General features: G+C 37.1%; 1 protein-coding gene across 8 annotated transcripts in view; it reads left to right on the forward strand.

Moving 5' to 3' along the window:
- The window catches only part of sema6e (sema domain, transmembrane domain (TM), and cytoplasmic domain, (semaphorin) 6E), a 158,502-nt gene that overhangs the window by 100,482 nt on the left and 39,370 nt on the right, over window positions 1-18,650 (forward strand). For all 8 annotated transcript variants that reach the window (XM_044116573.1, XM_044116565.1, XM_044116566.1 and 5 more), the window contains 8 exons: window positions 8,408-8,498; window positions 10,112-10,234; window positions 12,301-12,389; window positions 12,548-12,765; window positions 14,430-14,561; window positions 14,831-14,986; window positions 17,243-17,419; window positions 17,718-17,855. In XM_044116573.1, coding sequence (XP_043972508.1) covers window positions 8,408-8,498; window positions 10,112-10,234; window positions 12,301-12,389; window positions 12,548-12,765; window positions 14,430-14,561; window positions 14,831-14,986; window positions 17,243-17,419; window positions 17,718-17,855 — 1,124 coding nt within the window. The remainder of the gene's footprint in view (window positions 1-8,407; window positions 8,499-10,111; window positions 10,235-12,300; window positions 12,390-12,547; window positions 12,766-14,429; window positions 14,562-14,830; window positions 14,987-17,242; window positions 17,420-17,717; window positions 17,856-18,650) is intronic.

The raw sequence follows: 18,650 nt of genomic DNA on the forward strand, positions 1-18,650 counted from the left end.
CAGAAGCAGGTTTATTGTATCTATTTGAACTTTCTGTGTAGAGAATAGTACATATTTTGCATATTCATGTTCAGATAGGATTTGGTGCTTAAGTCTTTCACCTTGGGAATCTTTATCTGTATTGGTGATGTTTTTCTTTTTTTAATGTTTTCTCTTTAAGAATTTTGTTGGCTCTTGTGGCCTTTATTTGATAGTGAAGTGACAGGAAAGATGATTCACAAAGTTGGTAATTAACCCCTCTATGAAAGCATAACCTTGCCTTCAGTCAAATTTTGTGATGTAGACATCAACAAAGCTGTAGCGTTTTAACCAGTAGGAACATTCAACTGCAGTAGCCAACATTCAAACCAAAGAAGGCAGCACTGAGACTGCGTTTTGGCAAAATATTGCAGATTTAAGCAAATATACACAGACATATCACAGTGTGCTCAAACATATAAAAGTAGCACACTTAAGAACCAATTTAGACAGCTTATTTGCAAAAAATGTTGATTTGGATAACATTTACTCTTAAAAGGTGTCTGATTTGGATGTATGTTGGCTCTTCAAGTGCTTTTAAAGAAGCAGGATTTATTTTGATCATCTCTAGCTTACTGCCTAAAATACAAAAAATGTGGTTTAATCAAAGTGCCCTTTTGCGTTCCAATGAGAATTTGCAAATCACATGTAAACCTCTAGTTTCTACACAGTGCTTACTGTGGTTTTCTATAGACTGGGTAAAAGCAATAAGTAAAACTCAAATCTGATGATAAAGTCTGTTTAGTAAAGATCTTCATTATAACAAACTTTGTTTTTATTTAATCATCACCACTATTGTTGTGCATCTCTGTGGCCGATGCAATGCTAATCTCAATATGATGCCAGTTTATTTTCTTCCATGCCTACTTGTTTTATAGTCTATTAAAGATTCAGTGTTGCTTTAAGCTAGCGGCGGTATCACTTACGAAATTAACTGTAATGACAGTAAGGTTGTTCAGCTGTGCCTAAAAGTTTGTTCCCAGGCTCTTCTGGGACATTGAGGAGGTAATAAAAAATAGAGTAATACATAATAATAAAAAAAAAAGAGAAAACATGGTAGACTTATTGTATGAGAAGTCTTCTTCTCAATCACTGTATGGCTTTCCAATCTGACTTTTTTTTTTTTATTATTTGTTATGGAACAGATTTCATAACCTTCTTCTCTAATAAAGATCGTTACATATTTATCCATCTTGAAATTAGCTAGGAAATAGTTGCTCATCCATTTTGAGTGTCTTTGTCAAGGACAAGGTCAAAACTGAGGCAGGTAAAGCTGATTTAAAGGCAGACTCCCACAAATACATCATACTTTCATCAAACTTACATTTCTGTATTTCAATGTCATTTTTAATTGGTCCTATGTAACATTTTAATCTAATAAATGAAATGTCATATTTTTATTATATGTAATTCTGAAATAATTCCAATTACAATCTTCTCTCTGTGTGTAATTAATCCTGTACAGCTAAAGAGACCCTGACTGATTTCACCGTAACATACCCGCCTGTCTGTCATATTTTTAAAGGCATTCATACAATTAGCAATCCAAAGAGTGCTTAGTGGAAGTCTGTTGACACATTATGTTAACATTAGTTTATAGAAAAACATCTCTTTATTACTCAATAAGGATCTAGCGAATGCTTTTATTGTTATAATCAGATTAGACAGCTTCAGCATTCTCCCACTTTACTGAGAACATCTTGATAGTTTGGGAGACCTGAACCACAAAAGCTACAGTTATAATAAATCTCCTGTGAAATGACACCCACAGAAGCTGCTACAAAGTGAGGTCGACCCACGGTCTTTGCAGAATTTGTCATCTTGAAAGAAAGTCAGTCAGTCAGCACTTCAGCCTCCAAACAGCTGTGAACTCACACTGACTATGTGCATATGAAACAACTGATTTAATGTATTTACAGGAAGGATTCCAACACAAATTCAGCACTTATACAGAGAAACTCTTCTCAAGTGTTAGCATCAACAGACATTCTTGTTGGCATATATGAAGCATCAGATGTTTTTAGCTGAAAAAAGTGATCAAGCGGTTATTTCGATATTAGCAGCAGGTCAGCACTGATCACACAGCTGTGGGTGTCGTATTTATGTTTTACATGGTCAGCTGATGTTTGTATTTTATGTTGGTGAAAAATATGTTGGCTCAACAAGACACAGGGAGAAGCAATCTGTTGACGGAACACAGAATACGCTGATGGTTGCTCCTTTTACACCTCTGGCACAATGAAGCTGAGGGTGGAAAAGGAAGAAGGAGGAAAAAAGTAGGAGTGGGAAAAGCAAGTTTGTGCCAGTTTCACCTCAGCTTTATTTACCAGTGATCATGCCTGTAATAAATCACAGATGCTGTTGGTTAAACGAAATAAATTTGCCTTAATTTTGGATCGTTTCTAGATGAGTTCCCTGTGAAAAACTCCTACGGTTTGATTTTTGTTGAATGAAATCCAGCATGACGTGACCTTGGAGGTGACATCACCCGTCTGGACTATGATTCATGCCGGATCATTAGAAGAGGGAGTACAACTCATGCAACACAGTAAATCTGACGGTGCAAAGGAGTCTGAAAAAAAAAAAAAAAAACCTAAACAAAATAAAACTGCGAACAAAATTTAAGTCTCCCACATCCTCAGTGAATTGCCCCAGTTTAAAGTGTCAGAGGTGATGAGAATCTGTGCTTCCTCAAGCTTTCAGTGGCTTTACCAGGAAGATGAGAAGTTCACTGGAATGAACATGATTTGTTGATAAAATTATCAAAGATTATGGTATTTCACAGTGGATAGTAAAGGTAGGAAATGTTCAGCATGCATCTTTGTTTTTTTCTTCTTCTTTTTTTAGACATGAGCAAGGAGCATTTAGTGAAAATGTCTCAATTATGGAACCCAAATAAGGATGTATTTTTTTTCCTCAGCTTGGCACAAGTGAATCAAAGACACACGTGAAGAGTTAGTGTAAAACTAATATTCAGCATTTTATTGGGCTGAGGAAATGTAGATGTTTTGTTTCTACTTCAACACCTAATGATTTAAAGTTGTTCCTTTCAAATTGCTCCTAGTTTACTGTAAAAAAAATAAAATAAAATAAAATAAACTGTCAGAAAATCATAATCAATTGAAATTGAAACATAAGTGAGACTTAAGCGTTTCTGTATGTACCTAATAATACTGAAGAAGAGTATGTGTGAAACTAACATGAAATAAATTTTTAAAAAGAAAGATATGAAGTAATGCAATGGTTAAAATAGACATATATGCAACAGTTGCAACTTTCTAAACGTACACTGTAAACCTTTTTTGTTACAACTGTTGTGTGAAGAATATAAATCCTGAAATGGTCATGTTTTACTTTGAAAGCTTTAATCATGCCAACACTGTCTCAAACAATTACTGACAAACTGAATTATATACAGAATCAGGATTTTTGTGTATGATTATGTGTGGACTTGTCTCTATTTGAATATTAAATCCTAATGTGTTTGCTGAACCTCTCTTCACTAAATATATAATTTCTACTTACTATTTATATATAAGTCACATTCTCTACCAGTACTATAATGCATATGAATTGGAAAAATAAATATTTTAGAATAAATAGTTATATTAAGTACTCATTCTCAAAATCTTCTTTCTATTCATACCTTGGAGATCCATCTGCTGCCCCATGTCTCCAGGAGTAACAAAGCTACCTCTGCTTGTCTTTCATCTTCATCTTTTGAAGATTTCTCTCCAAGCATTCTCTATTAATCTGAGTATAGCTTGCAGCGGTATTCCATGAGCTATCAAGCCCACAGGGTGTGGGAGAGTAAATAAAAAGACATTGTGCCTTAAGGTTGGCTCTAAGACAACCCAGCTGTAAATGCTGAAGTCATGGAATAAAGGGAGACTTGTTCAATAAATGCCACAAATTCAGTGAAAGCCTAAAGTGAGATGGATTGGAACATTTTCTTGATAAATAGTCACACATTCATATCTCCACAATTCTTCAAGTAAACAGCTTGCCTCATCTACTGAGGTTTGAGGGTGACGTTCCACATAGTATTGAAAATATGCAGAACTGCACCCATTAACATAATTGTGATATCTTCCTAATCTCTTGTAGGTAATGATTTACAGCTGGTGTGCTGCTACTGGTGGTTCTCTGACAGTTTCTAAGATTCTGTTAGTTGGTTTTCCTTTGCCTTAAGTAGTGACTCTGGCCGTGTACGACCATTTAAATCTTTACACTGTTGCTGGGAACTGGTTCATCAGAGTTTGATAGAAACATATGGACCAAAACCGATAAATATGAGGGATCCATGAAAACTGGCAAGCTAAATAATTTTTTATGGCCTAATTTGAAAGAAAAACACTAAAAACACTTAGCTTCATGATGTTGTATTGGCATCGAAAGAAAATAAACTCACTGTTTCATGTTCTCCTTCTTTTAACCCTCTAGTGTCCTCCCAGCAAAACTCACACTTATGACCCTTGAGATCCATGTGGATAGTGCTAAAAGACTTTTGTTTTCCTCTTGATGTTTACTCTGCTTCAGCCCTGACCTCATTCTTGATATTTTATCAATGTTTGAACAACATATATAAACAATTTGCCATTTAACTTGTAACAGAACCAAGTTATTCATATATATATTAAGGTTTTGTTGGCTCTAGTGGCCTTTATTTGAAAGTAGTTTGACAGGAAAGAGGGTAATGAGAAAGGGGGAAGACATGCTGCAAATGTTGCCAGGCCTGGAGTCGAACCTGCAACCACTGGTACGAGGACTAAGGCCTCAATACTTGGATTGTGCGTTGCCCAGGACCCCCAGAACTACATTATGTATATAAAAAATCTGATATAATAAAGCACAGATGTATATTTTGATAGGTGAGGTTTGTCCAGACTATGTTTTCTGTTTATTTCTATGCAGTAACACAGTAACCCTAAAGTTTTTAGCCTTGTTCTAAACCATTAACCTATTGGAAAATTCTAAAATTAAAATAAAGTTAGTAATTGCAAAAATTTTAAGAAATATAAACAAAGAAAAGATTTAGAAAATGTGCAGAAATGACTTATTGAAGTCTAACTCACTGGTCAATACACCACACAGATATGCACTCCAAATCACCTTTTTACAGCTGAATCTGTATACAGTTTGTGAGCTCATTTGTAAACTCTCTGTGTGTGTTTACAAATCCTTCCTTAAATTTTCTGTGCTCTGGACCTGGTTTGTAGTGCTTCATGAAACACTGAGGCAGGAGATCAAAGTTTGAGACGTCTAAGTGTGCTCATAAATCCGGAGGTTGCTTAGATCAGCAGTTAGAAACTAAGCCGGTGATATTGAGACATTAGCTTAGAGCGATACTGATATAAACGGTGTGCATAGATAAACAGTTTTCATAACACTACGAAGGATTAAAAGACATTTTTAGTGATGTGATAAAGTAGCTCCAAGCTGACTGTCATGGAAAACCACTTTAGCTTTTTGCAGTTTTTTTTTTTTAATACAAAGTAAGAACTGGCTCTAGAGCCAGACCTGGTTAGCACTGAGTCTGCTTCAGTGGAAAAAACTCTCCCTCAGTTTTAAACAGGGTTGTTTCAACTCTTTCACAGCACATCATGTATATAATGTATAATGTATAATGTAATGTATAATATATACATTTTATTATGTATATATTTCAGGCTCCAAACTGACTTTCCAAATGAGTAAATATTAACCTTTAAACATTTTAAACAAGGTCTTTTTTTTAAGCTACCACTTTTTCTACATGTTTTTTGAGGTCGTAGTGTCAACATTTCATAGTTTTGATCCGATTCCCGGAGCAGTCTGAGGGATTATGAAGTAAGCAGAGCTTCTCCACAGGTTGACATTACCTGGATGTTCTCCAAATTCAAACTCTGGCTCAGATGTGCCAGCGGTCCTGCAGAGAAGTTGATGTAAAATGTTTAAAGGGCTGCGTTTCGACCTATATTCACACGTTATCATCTTCCTGCCACAGACTCCCTTTATAAAAAGAGCTGCTGATTTACAGCTTTACCAAAACATCCTCTCGCCTTGCACTCCTCATCTGTTTCCCTCGTCTGAAAAAGGAGGGGAAATGGCTGTTCAGATTGCTGGAGAAAGAGGGAAGAAATATAAATCATAACAAGGAATCTGTTTCTGAAACTGCACAGAAAGGACATGTGCAGGAGAGTGGAGGATTGAATCAGATTTGTGTGGCTGTGAAAGACATGAGTGGATGCCTGTCTATGAATAGGCAGCTTTGCTGCCCAGGCTGCTGAGACAGCTGGTGTGTAGACAGCAGAAAGGCTGTCGTCAGCATGCATTAATGATGAAACAAAATCTTAAAGCGTTACAACCGTCTGTCTTCCTCTGTGCTGTGTCTAATGACCCTGCGGTGTCTTCACAAATGTGCAGAACTATCACTTCTAATTTCTGAATTTATTTTTATTTAACTAAACCCTGAGTCGTTGTTAAGTCTGTGTAATACAGTTGATTCCTATTTCAATAAAACGGAAAAATCCCATCAAAAACAGCAGGTTGGAGTCTAAACTGCAAAACTTTCTGTCGTCTTCAAGTCAGTATTTCTCCTAACGTTCTTAACACTGCTAGACTTTATTTCAAGGAATACCTCAATGGTTATAATAGCTTTGCAGAATGCAGTCATCCCGAAGAAAGTCTTAACGGTGCATACCACACTTTCTGAAGAACTTTGAATCCAAATTATTTTACTTTACCGTTAAAGCAGTGCTTACGTGAATGAAACTTTAGAAGTGTTTCTTATAAATTAAACATGTTTCCACCAGACCTTAATGCTGCTAATGCAAGTAGTGGACATATTGAAACACTAAGTCGGCCTTACAAATTGTAACTGGGGGCAGTAAGAGTTTATCCTACTCGCTTGAGTTTGATCCCAAATATCTTGAAATTTGATGTGGGAATGTGGAAAAAATTGGTGAAGTTCAAAGTGTATAAATGTTTTTGCAAGATCCTGCCTTTGTATTAGCATAAATACTAAATTAGCAGCAGTTTGTTAGATTTAATTTAAAGACACCAGCACCTTAACCTTCACCATCTTTACTAAAGCTGCTCTGCAGAGGACAAACTAGATATTGCTGCAGTTGTGAGAAATTGCCCTTTAACTGTTGCTACATCCTAAACATTGGAATCAAGCATTAGGAAATCTGTGGTATATATTTTTGTTTCATTTCTGCAACTTTGAAACATGGTTTTGTGAAAACCTCAACAAATCCAATCAAAGTTTGCCTTTGATGCTTCAGCAGAGCGGAGTACAATAAAATTGGAAATAGTGCCGTATGTTTTTTTTTTTTTCATCAAAAGAAGTCAAACTTGCAATGCAGTTGGAATTCTTAAAGCTGTACAGAGATGATGGTGAAGATATTGTCTTGCATTTCATATATTTTTAAGTCTAATTCACATTGTTGTTGGTGTTTATCCAGCACATAGAAGTTAAATGTTTTATTTTGAGGTTCTAACAACAGAACTGGTTTGTGTTAAACTAATGCCAATTACACATATTGATAAAATACCAAAATAGTGACCTGAAATACGTCTTTTGTCGGATCCAAGTTATTATTTGCGCCAAATTTAAACATCACTATTCGCAATGCCCATCCAGTTTTTATTCGCGTTTTTTTTTTTCCCCACAGTCCTAGTTTTGTTTTATAAATATTGAATGCAAAAGTACCAATCAATTATTTTAATCTGCAGTAAGAATAACAATAGAGCAGTAATTACACAAACGTGTCGATCAGATTTACATGACAAACTAAGCCACCGTGTTAATGGGCTACTAATGTGCAGTATGTGTATATTTTTGTCACCTTACTGCCACAAAGGGCATTAAACCTGCTCTGTGTTCCTTTAGCTTTCCCAGCCCACAAACACTCGCACTGCTGGGTTTCATGCATTGTCGTATTTGAAGTTTACAACCTTGTTAACAGCAGGTTGGAAAATAGCAGCTTAATATCTGCGGCCGGGAGATAAACTGGCCTGTCTGCCTGAGCAGCGGGACTTGCACACACTGCTTTTATGGAAACGACCCACATATAATGCATCAAATAAAACTAATCTTTATGGTGCATGTTTTGCCTTTTACTACTGCAGATTGATTTAGTGCTCATCCTTTATATTCAGCTACACTTTTCATTTTTTTCAGACTTTTGATATACAGGACAAATTGATTCTTTGTCATCAGTGGTGCAGCCACAATGCAGAGCTTTGCTGGTGTTAGCTTTTGACCCTTAGCCCTAAAACTTTGTATGTGGTCTCGTTATAACATTTTCAATTTTAGTTATGTAGCGCAACTTAACTGCCTTGCTACTGAAATGTGCTATGCAAATAAACTTGATTGATTGATTAAGCTTTCTCTCTGTTTAAGATGTCGACCCTGGAGCAGGAAGGTGAGGAGGTAGTGGGACAGGCTCGATGTCCCTTCGAATCCCGCCAATCTAATGTTGGCCTTTTCGCAGGTGAGTAGTCCAAAGTGGACATTAATTTCACTGAATTCAAAATAAAACTTTCATAGAATAGACAACCACTGGTCCTGTTTGATTTTAGTGCATTTTAATTGTACAGGTCAGGCTAAGAACAAAACATCTAATGTCACACTGAAGGTATTACGTTTTCCTACCTATTCTCCCGACATATTGGAAATACAGAAACCTTCGATTTGCTCCCAGAATCTGAACTTCGATGACGATGTGTAAAGTTTATAGAACCTTTCAGCTACTATTCTGAAATTTAGCTTGAAGATGTTTTGAGTCTGAACCAAGTTTATTCGCCCATCCTGTGAGAAACAAGCTGCTCTCATTTTCAGCCATGCAATACTGAATGCCTCATAGATTTTTAATGTGAAATAAAGAAAGGAGAGTATTTCCATGACTTGCAACATGTATTTCTTGAGGCATATGTCATATTCAGTGAAGAAAACCCCACAAACACCTACAAATTATGGCAATCTAAGAAAACTTTGAACTAATGTTATGGCTTCTACTGCTGCTAGTACTAATATCTTTTCTGCCTTAAAGAAGGTACAATTTGTTTTGTTTTTAAAGGACCTGAAATCAGTGTTAAATATTTAGTTCCAGGTTTAACTTCTTTGTGTACTGCAGTGTTTGAGTAGAGCCAAACCTAAGACGGTTTAAATGCCAAATATAACGGGGAAATAACCCATTTATCTGCTTTCACTAAAAAAGCAAACGCTTTATAGCTAAACTATGCCTTAATAATTCTCCAGTAAGTGTATAATTTTACGATTTAGATTTGATTAATTTAGATTTTGAAGAGAGCAGAACAGATTCTTCAAAAAAGCCTGCAATGACCTTTTAGTTGAACTCTGAATTGAATGCTAGAATGATGTTTAAAATTGCGTTGAAATTTTTAAATTGGGTGTTAAGGAACACAATTTAAAGAAAATACGATGGCTGGTTTTCTGGATGGATATTGCAGTCAACCTGATATATTTTTTTGTTATTTCACCAATAAATAATCAGTAAGTGAAAAAAAGGAAATATTCCTTATTTGACCAGTAACAGTAGAGTTTTTGGATTGTGCAACATTTTTATCTAGAAATCTTGTCACTCCTATTGGATTTACTTTATAAAACAATAAGAAACAAAAGATGACACTTAATTTAAAGTGCATGTCGACAAAGAATACATCATTGAAGGCTTGTGTGGTTAAGAGTGTTATTTTAGTTTTAACGTTTGGCTCTTCAGCGGAGATAATTTATAGTTTCCTCTTTACGATTCTTATTTGCAGTTGGATTTACAGTCTCTTTGCTAATGTTAGCAGTAATGAAAACTGATACACCCTGAACACGCTGGGGTCAAACTCGGAAAAGAAGCGAGAGCCAAATCCGCTCTCTAAAGCTGCCAGGTTTCCACTGACATCTGAGCAAAGTTCACACTTGCTGCTATTCAGACTGGCATGTTCGCCTACATCTGCTCTACTTAGCCTCCTTTTAAAGAACATCAGCAGCCATCTTTTATCAAAACACACATTTAAAGCCAAGCTTTCGGAATTGTGCTCCCCCACAGTGCATGTCAGTCTCTGGTTTATTTAAATTTTCTGTGTCCTTCAGGTGGTGACTTCTACTCTGCGACAATGACTGACTTCTTGGCGAGTGATGCAGTCATTTACAGAAGTCTGGGAGAAAGTAGTCCTGTTCTGCGCACAGTCAAATATGACTCCAAGTGGCTCCGAGGTAATCATCCAGATGTAATTATAGGCTGCTGTGAAAAGACCCAGTCACATTCCATTTGTTCCATTTGTCAACATTATCAGTCCAAATCTGTAAATAATTTTCAGGCCTGACAGAGTTTTTTTGATGCTCATTAATCTGTTTTGTGGAACCAGGTTCAAGAAGCTTTGATAAAAATTAGTTGCATTTGATGAGATGTCTGGATATTATTTTCTTGATTGCCGGTGGCTGATTAATTCTCTACTTCTTCATTTGTACTTGTTTAATATTTGAAGCACATTCAGAGCTCTAAGAAGTTGCTTGTCTGAACATAGAGAAAAGTACAGAATGTAAAGTCTGCAGCCTATTTTATCTAAAAGGAGAACTGATTGTACATCTCACTTATTAAAATGGATTAAGCCTGAACATTGTCATCTTATCTGCATTCTTTACTCCTACCATTTGGTCCTGGTTTCCAAGACAACTCAGTAGGAAACTACGAAAAATTTTGCCAACTTCTTTTACCATTTTTATTCATAATACCGGCAGTTATATAAGTAGAATGGACCCCAGTTATTCACGGGGTTCATAATCCACTGCCACCAAAATTTGCAATTACCTGAGACAGGCTCTGAAATACGTATGTGTATTTTAATAGTTTAAGTACCAAATTTACTGTAATATGCATTAACACACACAGTGCAAATCATCTTAGCACTACCACAAAAGCTAACAGTCATGGTCTTTATTGTTTCTACTCTTAGAGCATTGCAAATAGGAAAATGAATCAAAATACCAGTGAATAGCATGCCAAGTAGAGTTGTGCTTGTGTAATTCAACTTCCCTAGATGTTTTTTTTTTCTCTTGAATGTTTTCAATAATGCTCTATGAAAAAATCTGAAAATCAGAAGATTTTCTGCAAACAATTTATAGTTACTCTTGACAGATAAACCTACAGTTAAATCCATGAGTACTGACCCGCAAATAAACTGGGGTCCACAGTACAACCAACCCTCTAAATAGAATACATTTAATTCATTTAAAAATAAAAAAAATTAAAAATAATTTGTCAATTTTCCACATTAATAGTACTTCAAAACACTGGCATTACTTCTGTCTAAAAGCACTGGATTGGAAGAACAGAATGGTGGAAGATAAATGAATAACGGCTGATAATTAAGACAAATTGTACCACTTTTTGCTGCTCTGGCACCTCACACATTGTTGTCTTTATTGTGGTTAATAAGCACTAGTCCAGGTTCGGTGCCCTGTATTTACAAGATTCACTCTCAGGCTGTTCATGTAGCTGAGCTGTATTTGAAGTAAGTCATAACTTCTGTTGATGACTGAAAATCTGCCCTAACATTGTTATTGTACAGATTTATGACTGTCAGTTGCAACAGCTTTGTAGGGATAATAGCACACAGATGCCACAGTGCATCCACTCCTTGGATGGTCCAAGGATGGTCCTGCATCAGGGATGGTCCTGATGCAGGACACCACCATAGAGTTACTTGCTACATGGTGGTGTAGAGCAAGTGGCTCTACACCACCATCCAAATTCATTTATATTTAGGAATACTAATCTCCACACCCGATTGGATCCAGAAGGTGGATTCTAAGTTTAACCACACAAATACTGCATCCTCTTTAAAAAACAATGTTCATAAAGAACTATTTCATCTTCTTTTGATTATTGTTTTTGAACTTCTGTTATTTTGCAAAATCTAAAACAATTTTTTTTTTACCAAAATTAATTTTTGGGAGACTTTGGTGAAGATTGAATCTTAATGAACAGTTTGGAAAACGTCTGTGCCAGGTTGATGCTTTTCTAACTCGAGCTGATTATAATGTAATGTGACCGTTGATCCTGGACCATCTGTGCTCTTTTGGTACAATAGTTTTCTGTTGACTGTTTATTCTTCCGCTTCTTTCCCAATATGCAAATGTGCAATTTCACATCAAGGAAGATTTCTTTGAGCCCTGTGTTTACCACATTCACTCTCAGGCTGCTCATGAAGCTGAGCTGTATTTGAAGTAAGTCATAACTCAAACCGTGTTTTATGATGGGCCTTTTTCTCCGTCCTTAGAACCCCATTTTCTTCACGCCATTGAGTATGGGAACTATGTGTACTTTTTCTTCAGCGAGATTGCAGTGGAGTACACCACCCTCGGCAAGGTGAGCGGAATAAACAGCTTTATTTCTAAGCAGAATGAATGTCAACAACAGCATCGCTTGTCATGCAAATCACATCCTCTGTTTCTCACAACACTGGTTGTGTTGGATTATAAATCATCTGGTAGAGGTTGAGGATTTTTCTGCTCCTGTCTCTTCAGGTTGTTTTCTCCAGGGTTGCACGAGTGTGTAAGAATGACAACGGGGGTTCCCCGCGGGTCCTGGAACGGTACTGGACGTCTTTCCTGAAAGCCCGGCTGAATTGCTCTGTCCCTGGAGATTCTTTCTTTTACTTTGACGTTCTGCAGTCGCTGACCAATGTCCTCCAGATAAACCACCGGCCTGCGGTTCTTGGAGTTTTTACCACACAAGCAAACAGGTGGGGATAAGGAAGATTATCTGGATGTGACTATTAAGCAAATCTTTCTCATGCAAGGTCACAACATTGATGTACAGATCATGTAATGTTGTTGTATGACCAGGAGAAGGTGAAAGAAATGTACAATACTAAAGGTAATGTAGCATTTCTGGTCCACAGCAGCGTCCTTTTAATCATAATTATAATTGCTTAATTATTTAAAGGTTGTTTGTGTCCATCTCAATTCACATCCTCAATTTACACACATAACTGCGCCTGTCTTGCATCAGTGACAACCTTATGGTGCAATCAGTCATTCAAACCGCTCTGGTTTCTTTATCTGATTAAATGATCATGTCATTACTTCACATGGACGCTGTTCATACAAACAATTTCTCCAGTTTCTCAGTCAGATTAAAAGTGTTTGTATCATTCACAAGTATTTTAGTAAACTACCTTAGTCAAGGGGAAATTTTATTTTTTATTTTTTATTTTTACTTAATCTCCCATGCCACAATTATTGACCTCCCTTCATTTCATACTTACAACCCAGTTTTTCCAGTAACATTCAGCAATGTTGGAGTATACAGAAAGATGGATTTTCTCTTTGCACAATATTTCTAGATCATATCTTATGCATTTATTTATTTATTTATTTATTTATTTATTTATTTATTTATTTATTTATTTATTTATTTATTTATTTATTTATTTATTTATATTTTTACTGACTTTATATGTGGAGGCTGAAAAAGTGAAATTTTGTCAATTGACACTCAAAATCTAAATAGATTTATTGGCTAAGATTTGTAAACAAGGACTTTGCCTTCTAAGTGCTGCTTTGGTCATATGATTTAAATCGTCATACTAATAAAAGAGCTATTGATTGCCATTTTTTTCAGTTGTCTGACAAAGACCACTAATGTTTTGTTTAACATGCCCTGGTGTTTCAGGGAAAATAATGGAAGTGTTTTGTATTGTCTTCTAAAGTGTAAAACTTAACAACAGTACAGTCTAGTTGAGAGGAAATTTTTAAAAAATAGACCATCCACACCACAAAAAAAGAAAACAAAAATTGTATAAAAGTTCTTTTGTAATGGTTAAATGACTGTGATTTATTTAAACACTGGTTACGAGATAATAGAAATTACAAAATGGCTTCAGTTACATTTTTCAAAGTGATTATGAATGTATTATTTGTACAGATAGTTTGTTAAAACCAATTGTTTCTTATTTCCCCTACCATGAGATTTTTCCCCACAATGAATTAATGTTCTTGAATGTAACAATAAGTTACTGCAAACAAAGATTAATCTATCTTAACAATTTTTGTACATCTTTACTACACATGCCGGAAAGTGTGAAGGTGCTTTATTTTGGAATGATGGTTGGGACATCAAGTCAGGTTTTAACATTTGAGGCCGTCTCTAAAATTATAGGCCTATGAATAATTATGGATCCTCAGCAGGAAGATGAATGCACTGGTTTAAATGCACAGAATTTCTAAAACTTCAGCTTTCTCCCAACATGCATTTGATTTTTTAGCAGCATTTAGACACACTTTATATAGATATTGTAAACAGATATATCCTGGTGGCTCTTATTTTGATTAAACCTCAGTTATACATACAGGTGTGGTGAAATTGAATAATTTTAATTAAGAATAACTCCTTCTCCTGGGACAGCATCACCGGCTCGGCAGTGTGTGGTTTCTACATGGACGACATAGAGAAGGCCTTTAATGGAAAATTCAAAGAGCAGAGAAACAGTGAGTCAGCATGGACACCTGTTCTAGAAGAACAAGTCCCAAAGCCAAGGTGAGTGATGCGTCTTTAAGCTGCAAACTGTCACTTTCCTCCAGCATGTTTTTGTGTGCTTGACAAAAGAGTTTTTGCAGCTGTTGTCATTATTATGCTTAGACGTCTTGTGGAAAATATAAAATAATAAAACAAAACACGCACATAAGACACCTGTTCTGCTCGCCTGCTCTTCGCGGAAAAACAAATGGCTTGCAAGTGTTTTTGCATCTGTGCTTGTTGAACAGGATTTATGTCTTGTTCTCTTTTTTTTTACTGTTATTGTACAGGCCAGGCAGCTGTGCAGGCGAAGGCTCTGCAGCCACCTACAAGTCGTCCACCACTTTCCCAGATGAGACACTGACCTTCATCAAGTCGTATCCACTCATGGATGAATCTGTCCCCTCAGTCAACGACAGACCCTTCTTCACCCGCACCACCAGCAGGTAGGCAATTTGCTCTAATCACCGGACTTATGATAGAAATAAGGAATTGTTTAATTTGTGGGAAAGAAGACCAGGCAATTGCTTAATCCCTTAATGCATCAGTCCTATGTTATTAAGCTTATCAGTTTGTTACAATAACTCATCATGAACAGAGAGGTTATCATTTTTTAATTTCCACATACGCTAAAGTTGAGCATCAAACTGGCCCTAACTGGCCCACTGGAACTGTAATTTACAGCTGATATTAAAAGTTTACTCACCACTGTATAATAGCAATTTTTTTCTGATGATTCATCATGTTCATCAAAAACATGATGAATCATTTAAAAATCTTTGGCAACTTCACTGAAACATATACCCTGCACAAATTCACTGAAACAGAAATAAACTTGTCAGAGGAAAAAATATGCCAAATTGTGCAATAATGATGTTGCTCAAGCATGCTGACTGAAACGCTGATATTTTATTGAAGTAACTTTTGATTGAATGTTAGCATTCTGTCAAAAGAACAAAACAAACTGTAGATTTTCCACCTAAACTGTTGATTGGTCACAATCATGTAGTACAATATAATTGCAAGAAAGTGGAAAAATTGTTTTAAAATCTCAGTCACAACAGCGATATAATTATAGTTAGATTTATAACACATGCATAGGTCTTCTCTACTGAACACTCAGGTAATCATTTCAGAAGTTACTGTAGTTTTCAGGGGGCGCTCAAACTTTATTTTTCAACAGTTTACAGAAGCATATAGTGTCCCTTTTGCTGAATCAGATTAAAAACATCACCTACTAACTTCCATATTGTGTTTCAGTGTTTGAGGATTATGAAGCAGTGGTCAATTCTTTAATGAGCTGTATGCATTTATTCTCTGTAACAACACAATGTCCAACACCAGCGGTGTTTTCACACGCAGGACTCTTGATTGGTATAGATGAGGGAGCTCAGGTGGAACGCTCAACCTTGTACCTCATTAAAACCCATTGAATTTACTCAGCGGTCGATCTCGGCCCACATCAAAGGCAAGGCTCACAGAGAGAGGGTCTTTTTTCGAGTGCAGCCCTGACCTGCAGGCGCTGCACAGCAGCGTGCATCGAAAGGCAGGAAGCCGTCGGTGTGTGGGAGAGCGCTTCGCATGTTGTGACATTTGAGAGTCCACTGATAGCAGACGATGATACGGTGGACATGGAATCATGAAGTGCCACAAGTGTTTCATTCACCACAGCATAGGCCTCAGACAGGGGTTGTACGCACACATCAGATACACAGATTCAGCCTTCATACACACACACACACACACGCACGCAGACACACAGCATACAGGGGCTGCCTCTGTGCTTCCTGAAGCAGAGCCAGGCTGACAGCCAGCCAGACACTGCTGTGTCTCCACACTGGGGAAACGTGTACCGCTTCACATCTGGAGCCAAAAACATCACATCTGCTGCGTTTTTTCCCTTGGGACCTGCTAGATAAATGAAATCCCACCACAGACGCATCACGCCATACTGCCGAACCCTTACAGGGATGTGCCAGTCAAGTGTGTGTGGGTAAACACAGCAACCTGTGTGGGACCATCTGGGAGGCGGACTCAGGGACAAATGAGGGCACAGAAAGTGCTCCCAGAGTCTGTGGGGAAAGGATCCAGAAGTAATGTCATGCCAAAAATATTATTAGTCGAAATTTGTTTGTTTAAATCCTCGTGCCGTGATGTCAAAGTGCAGTCATAGAAAATGAATGAACAGACAGTGGACTCAAGGTGCCCTTCAGCAAAGCCTGCGAGTCCCAGTGGCTCCAGTGGAGCCTGCAGTAGACGGTGATACTGGTCAGATCCCTGGTGGAACCACAAGCATACGGTGAATATGAAGCAGAGTGTTGCTGCAAATGAAGCAACAGCCACCAGACAACCTCGTGAATGTCAAACAACGTCATGCAAAGAGAAAGTTGAAATCTGGGACTGAAAACTAGACTGAGTGTGGGAAAGTGGTTGAACAGCATGAAAGATGCATCGATTGAATAGTCGTGGGTGGACAGATAGATGCATTAATAGGATGAAGGGATTAAAGGGAGTAGGCGATGGAAGAAGGGGATGGTGTGTTGGCAGATGAATTGATTGCGCACTGAGGATTTACACAATGAGCCCAGTGGTCGCCCACTCTTTATTTTGTTTACTGCTGAAAACCAACATTTCCCCAGCAAATAGAATTAATTGTTTTTTTTTGTTGTTTTTTTTGTTTTTTCCTTTTGTATCCCATTAAGGTTTAAGTTGACCCAGATAGCTGTGGACACATCAGCTGGACCCTATAAGAACTACACGGTGGTGTTCCTGGGCTCAGATAATGGTCATGTTCTGAAGATCCTGGCCAGCTCAGAAGGAGCCAACTCTTCCTTCAACTCCCAACTACTGGAAGACATCGACGTCTACAACCCAAACAAGTTAGAGAACACATCCTTTATATCAGTGTCATTTACCAATGGCTTTATTGCTCTGTTCATTTGCTTTTCTTTTGTTTCTTCCACTTCCTCCTTGTTCTGCCTTGATCAGTCACTCCCACTCGATCTTTGGTCTGTTGTAACACTTTGCATCGTCTTATACAGCTGGAGGAATATTTTTTTGTCCCATCTTTTGTCACAGCTTGAAATTCTCATCAACATGAACTTAAATTTATTTCTGACATGTTGCATAGTAGAGAAAATGCATGCAAAGCCGTTTTTGTTTGATTCATGTTCTCAGGTGTAACGTGCAAGGGGAGGACAGGAGGGTTCTGGGTCTGGAGCTGGATCGGGATCATCATGCTCTCTTTGTGGCATTCTCCAGCTGTGTGATCCGAGTCCCGCTCAGCCGCTGCCATGACTACACAAACTGCAAGAAGTGAGTAACTTGGGAAATATGCCTAAAGTATTAGTATCATGCAGAGAATTCACAATATTAGAGATGCAAAGATCAGAACTGAGATTTGCTCATACAGATTTGTGTTGATTTGGGGTTCATTCACACCATCCCTGTTTGGTCTGCTGTAATCAACATCTAGTTTGTTTGCCTATAATGTCCAGCGCATTTGGGGAAGTGTGACTATAGTGCATATATGTATATTACTAAAGAAGGTAGCTCAATAGTGTCCAAGTCAGTTCTAAAATATTTTAATGGTTTCCCCTTTTTTTGTTTTTACTCTGGGAAGTAGGAAGACCTACATATTCCGGGACAGGAAGCTATTTACAAGGAAGAATTGTGAAAAGCTTATATTTAGCTCTGATATTAAGTACGTTGCTATTAGGCCTTTGTGAAACATCAAAAATGTAGTGTCATCGCAAAAATGGCACCATGGTTACATTCCAACTGATGCTGTATAATTGTTTATGTTTTTCTATATTTTCTAGAATTCAGAAAATAACATTTATATCAAATCTATAGATTCAAAACTTTAGATTCCTGTTTGTGAAGATACAGACATAAAAAACACGGAAAGCATGTAAACAAACTGTCTCTGAATAAATGTAACTCATGAAAGAGTTACAACAAGAAATATTTTCTTTACAAGAAAAAATTCTTCTCAGCAAATCCCCATCCCCAACTCTGATGCTTTTGGTGCTTACTATTTTACCACAGAACCCCTGCTGGTATGGGAGAGCAATAATAGATACAAAATGTGTTCCTATTTTCTTTGCA

The sequence above is a fragment of the Gambusia affinis genome, linkage group LG05 (genome assembly GCF_019740435.1).
Source record: "Gambusia affinis linkage group LG05, SWU_Gaff_1.0, whole genome shotgun sequence".
Taxonomy (NCBI): Eukaryota; Metazoa; Chordata; class Actinopteri; order Cyprinodontiformes; family Poeciliidae; genus Gambusia; species Gambusia affinis.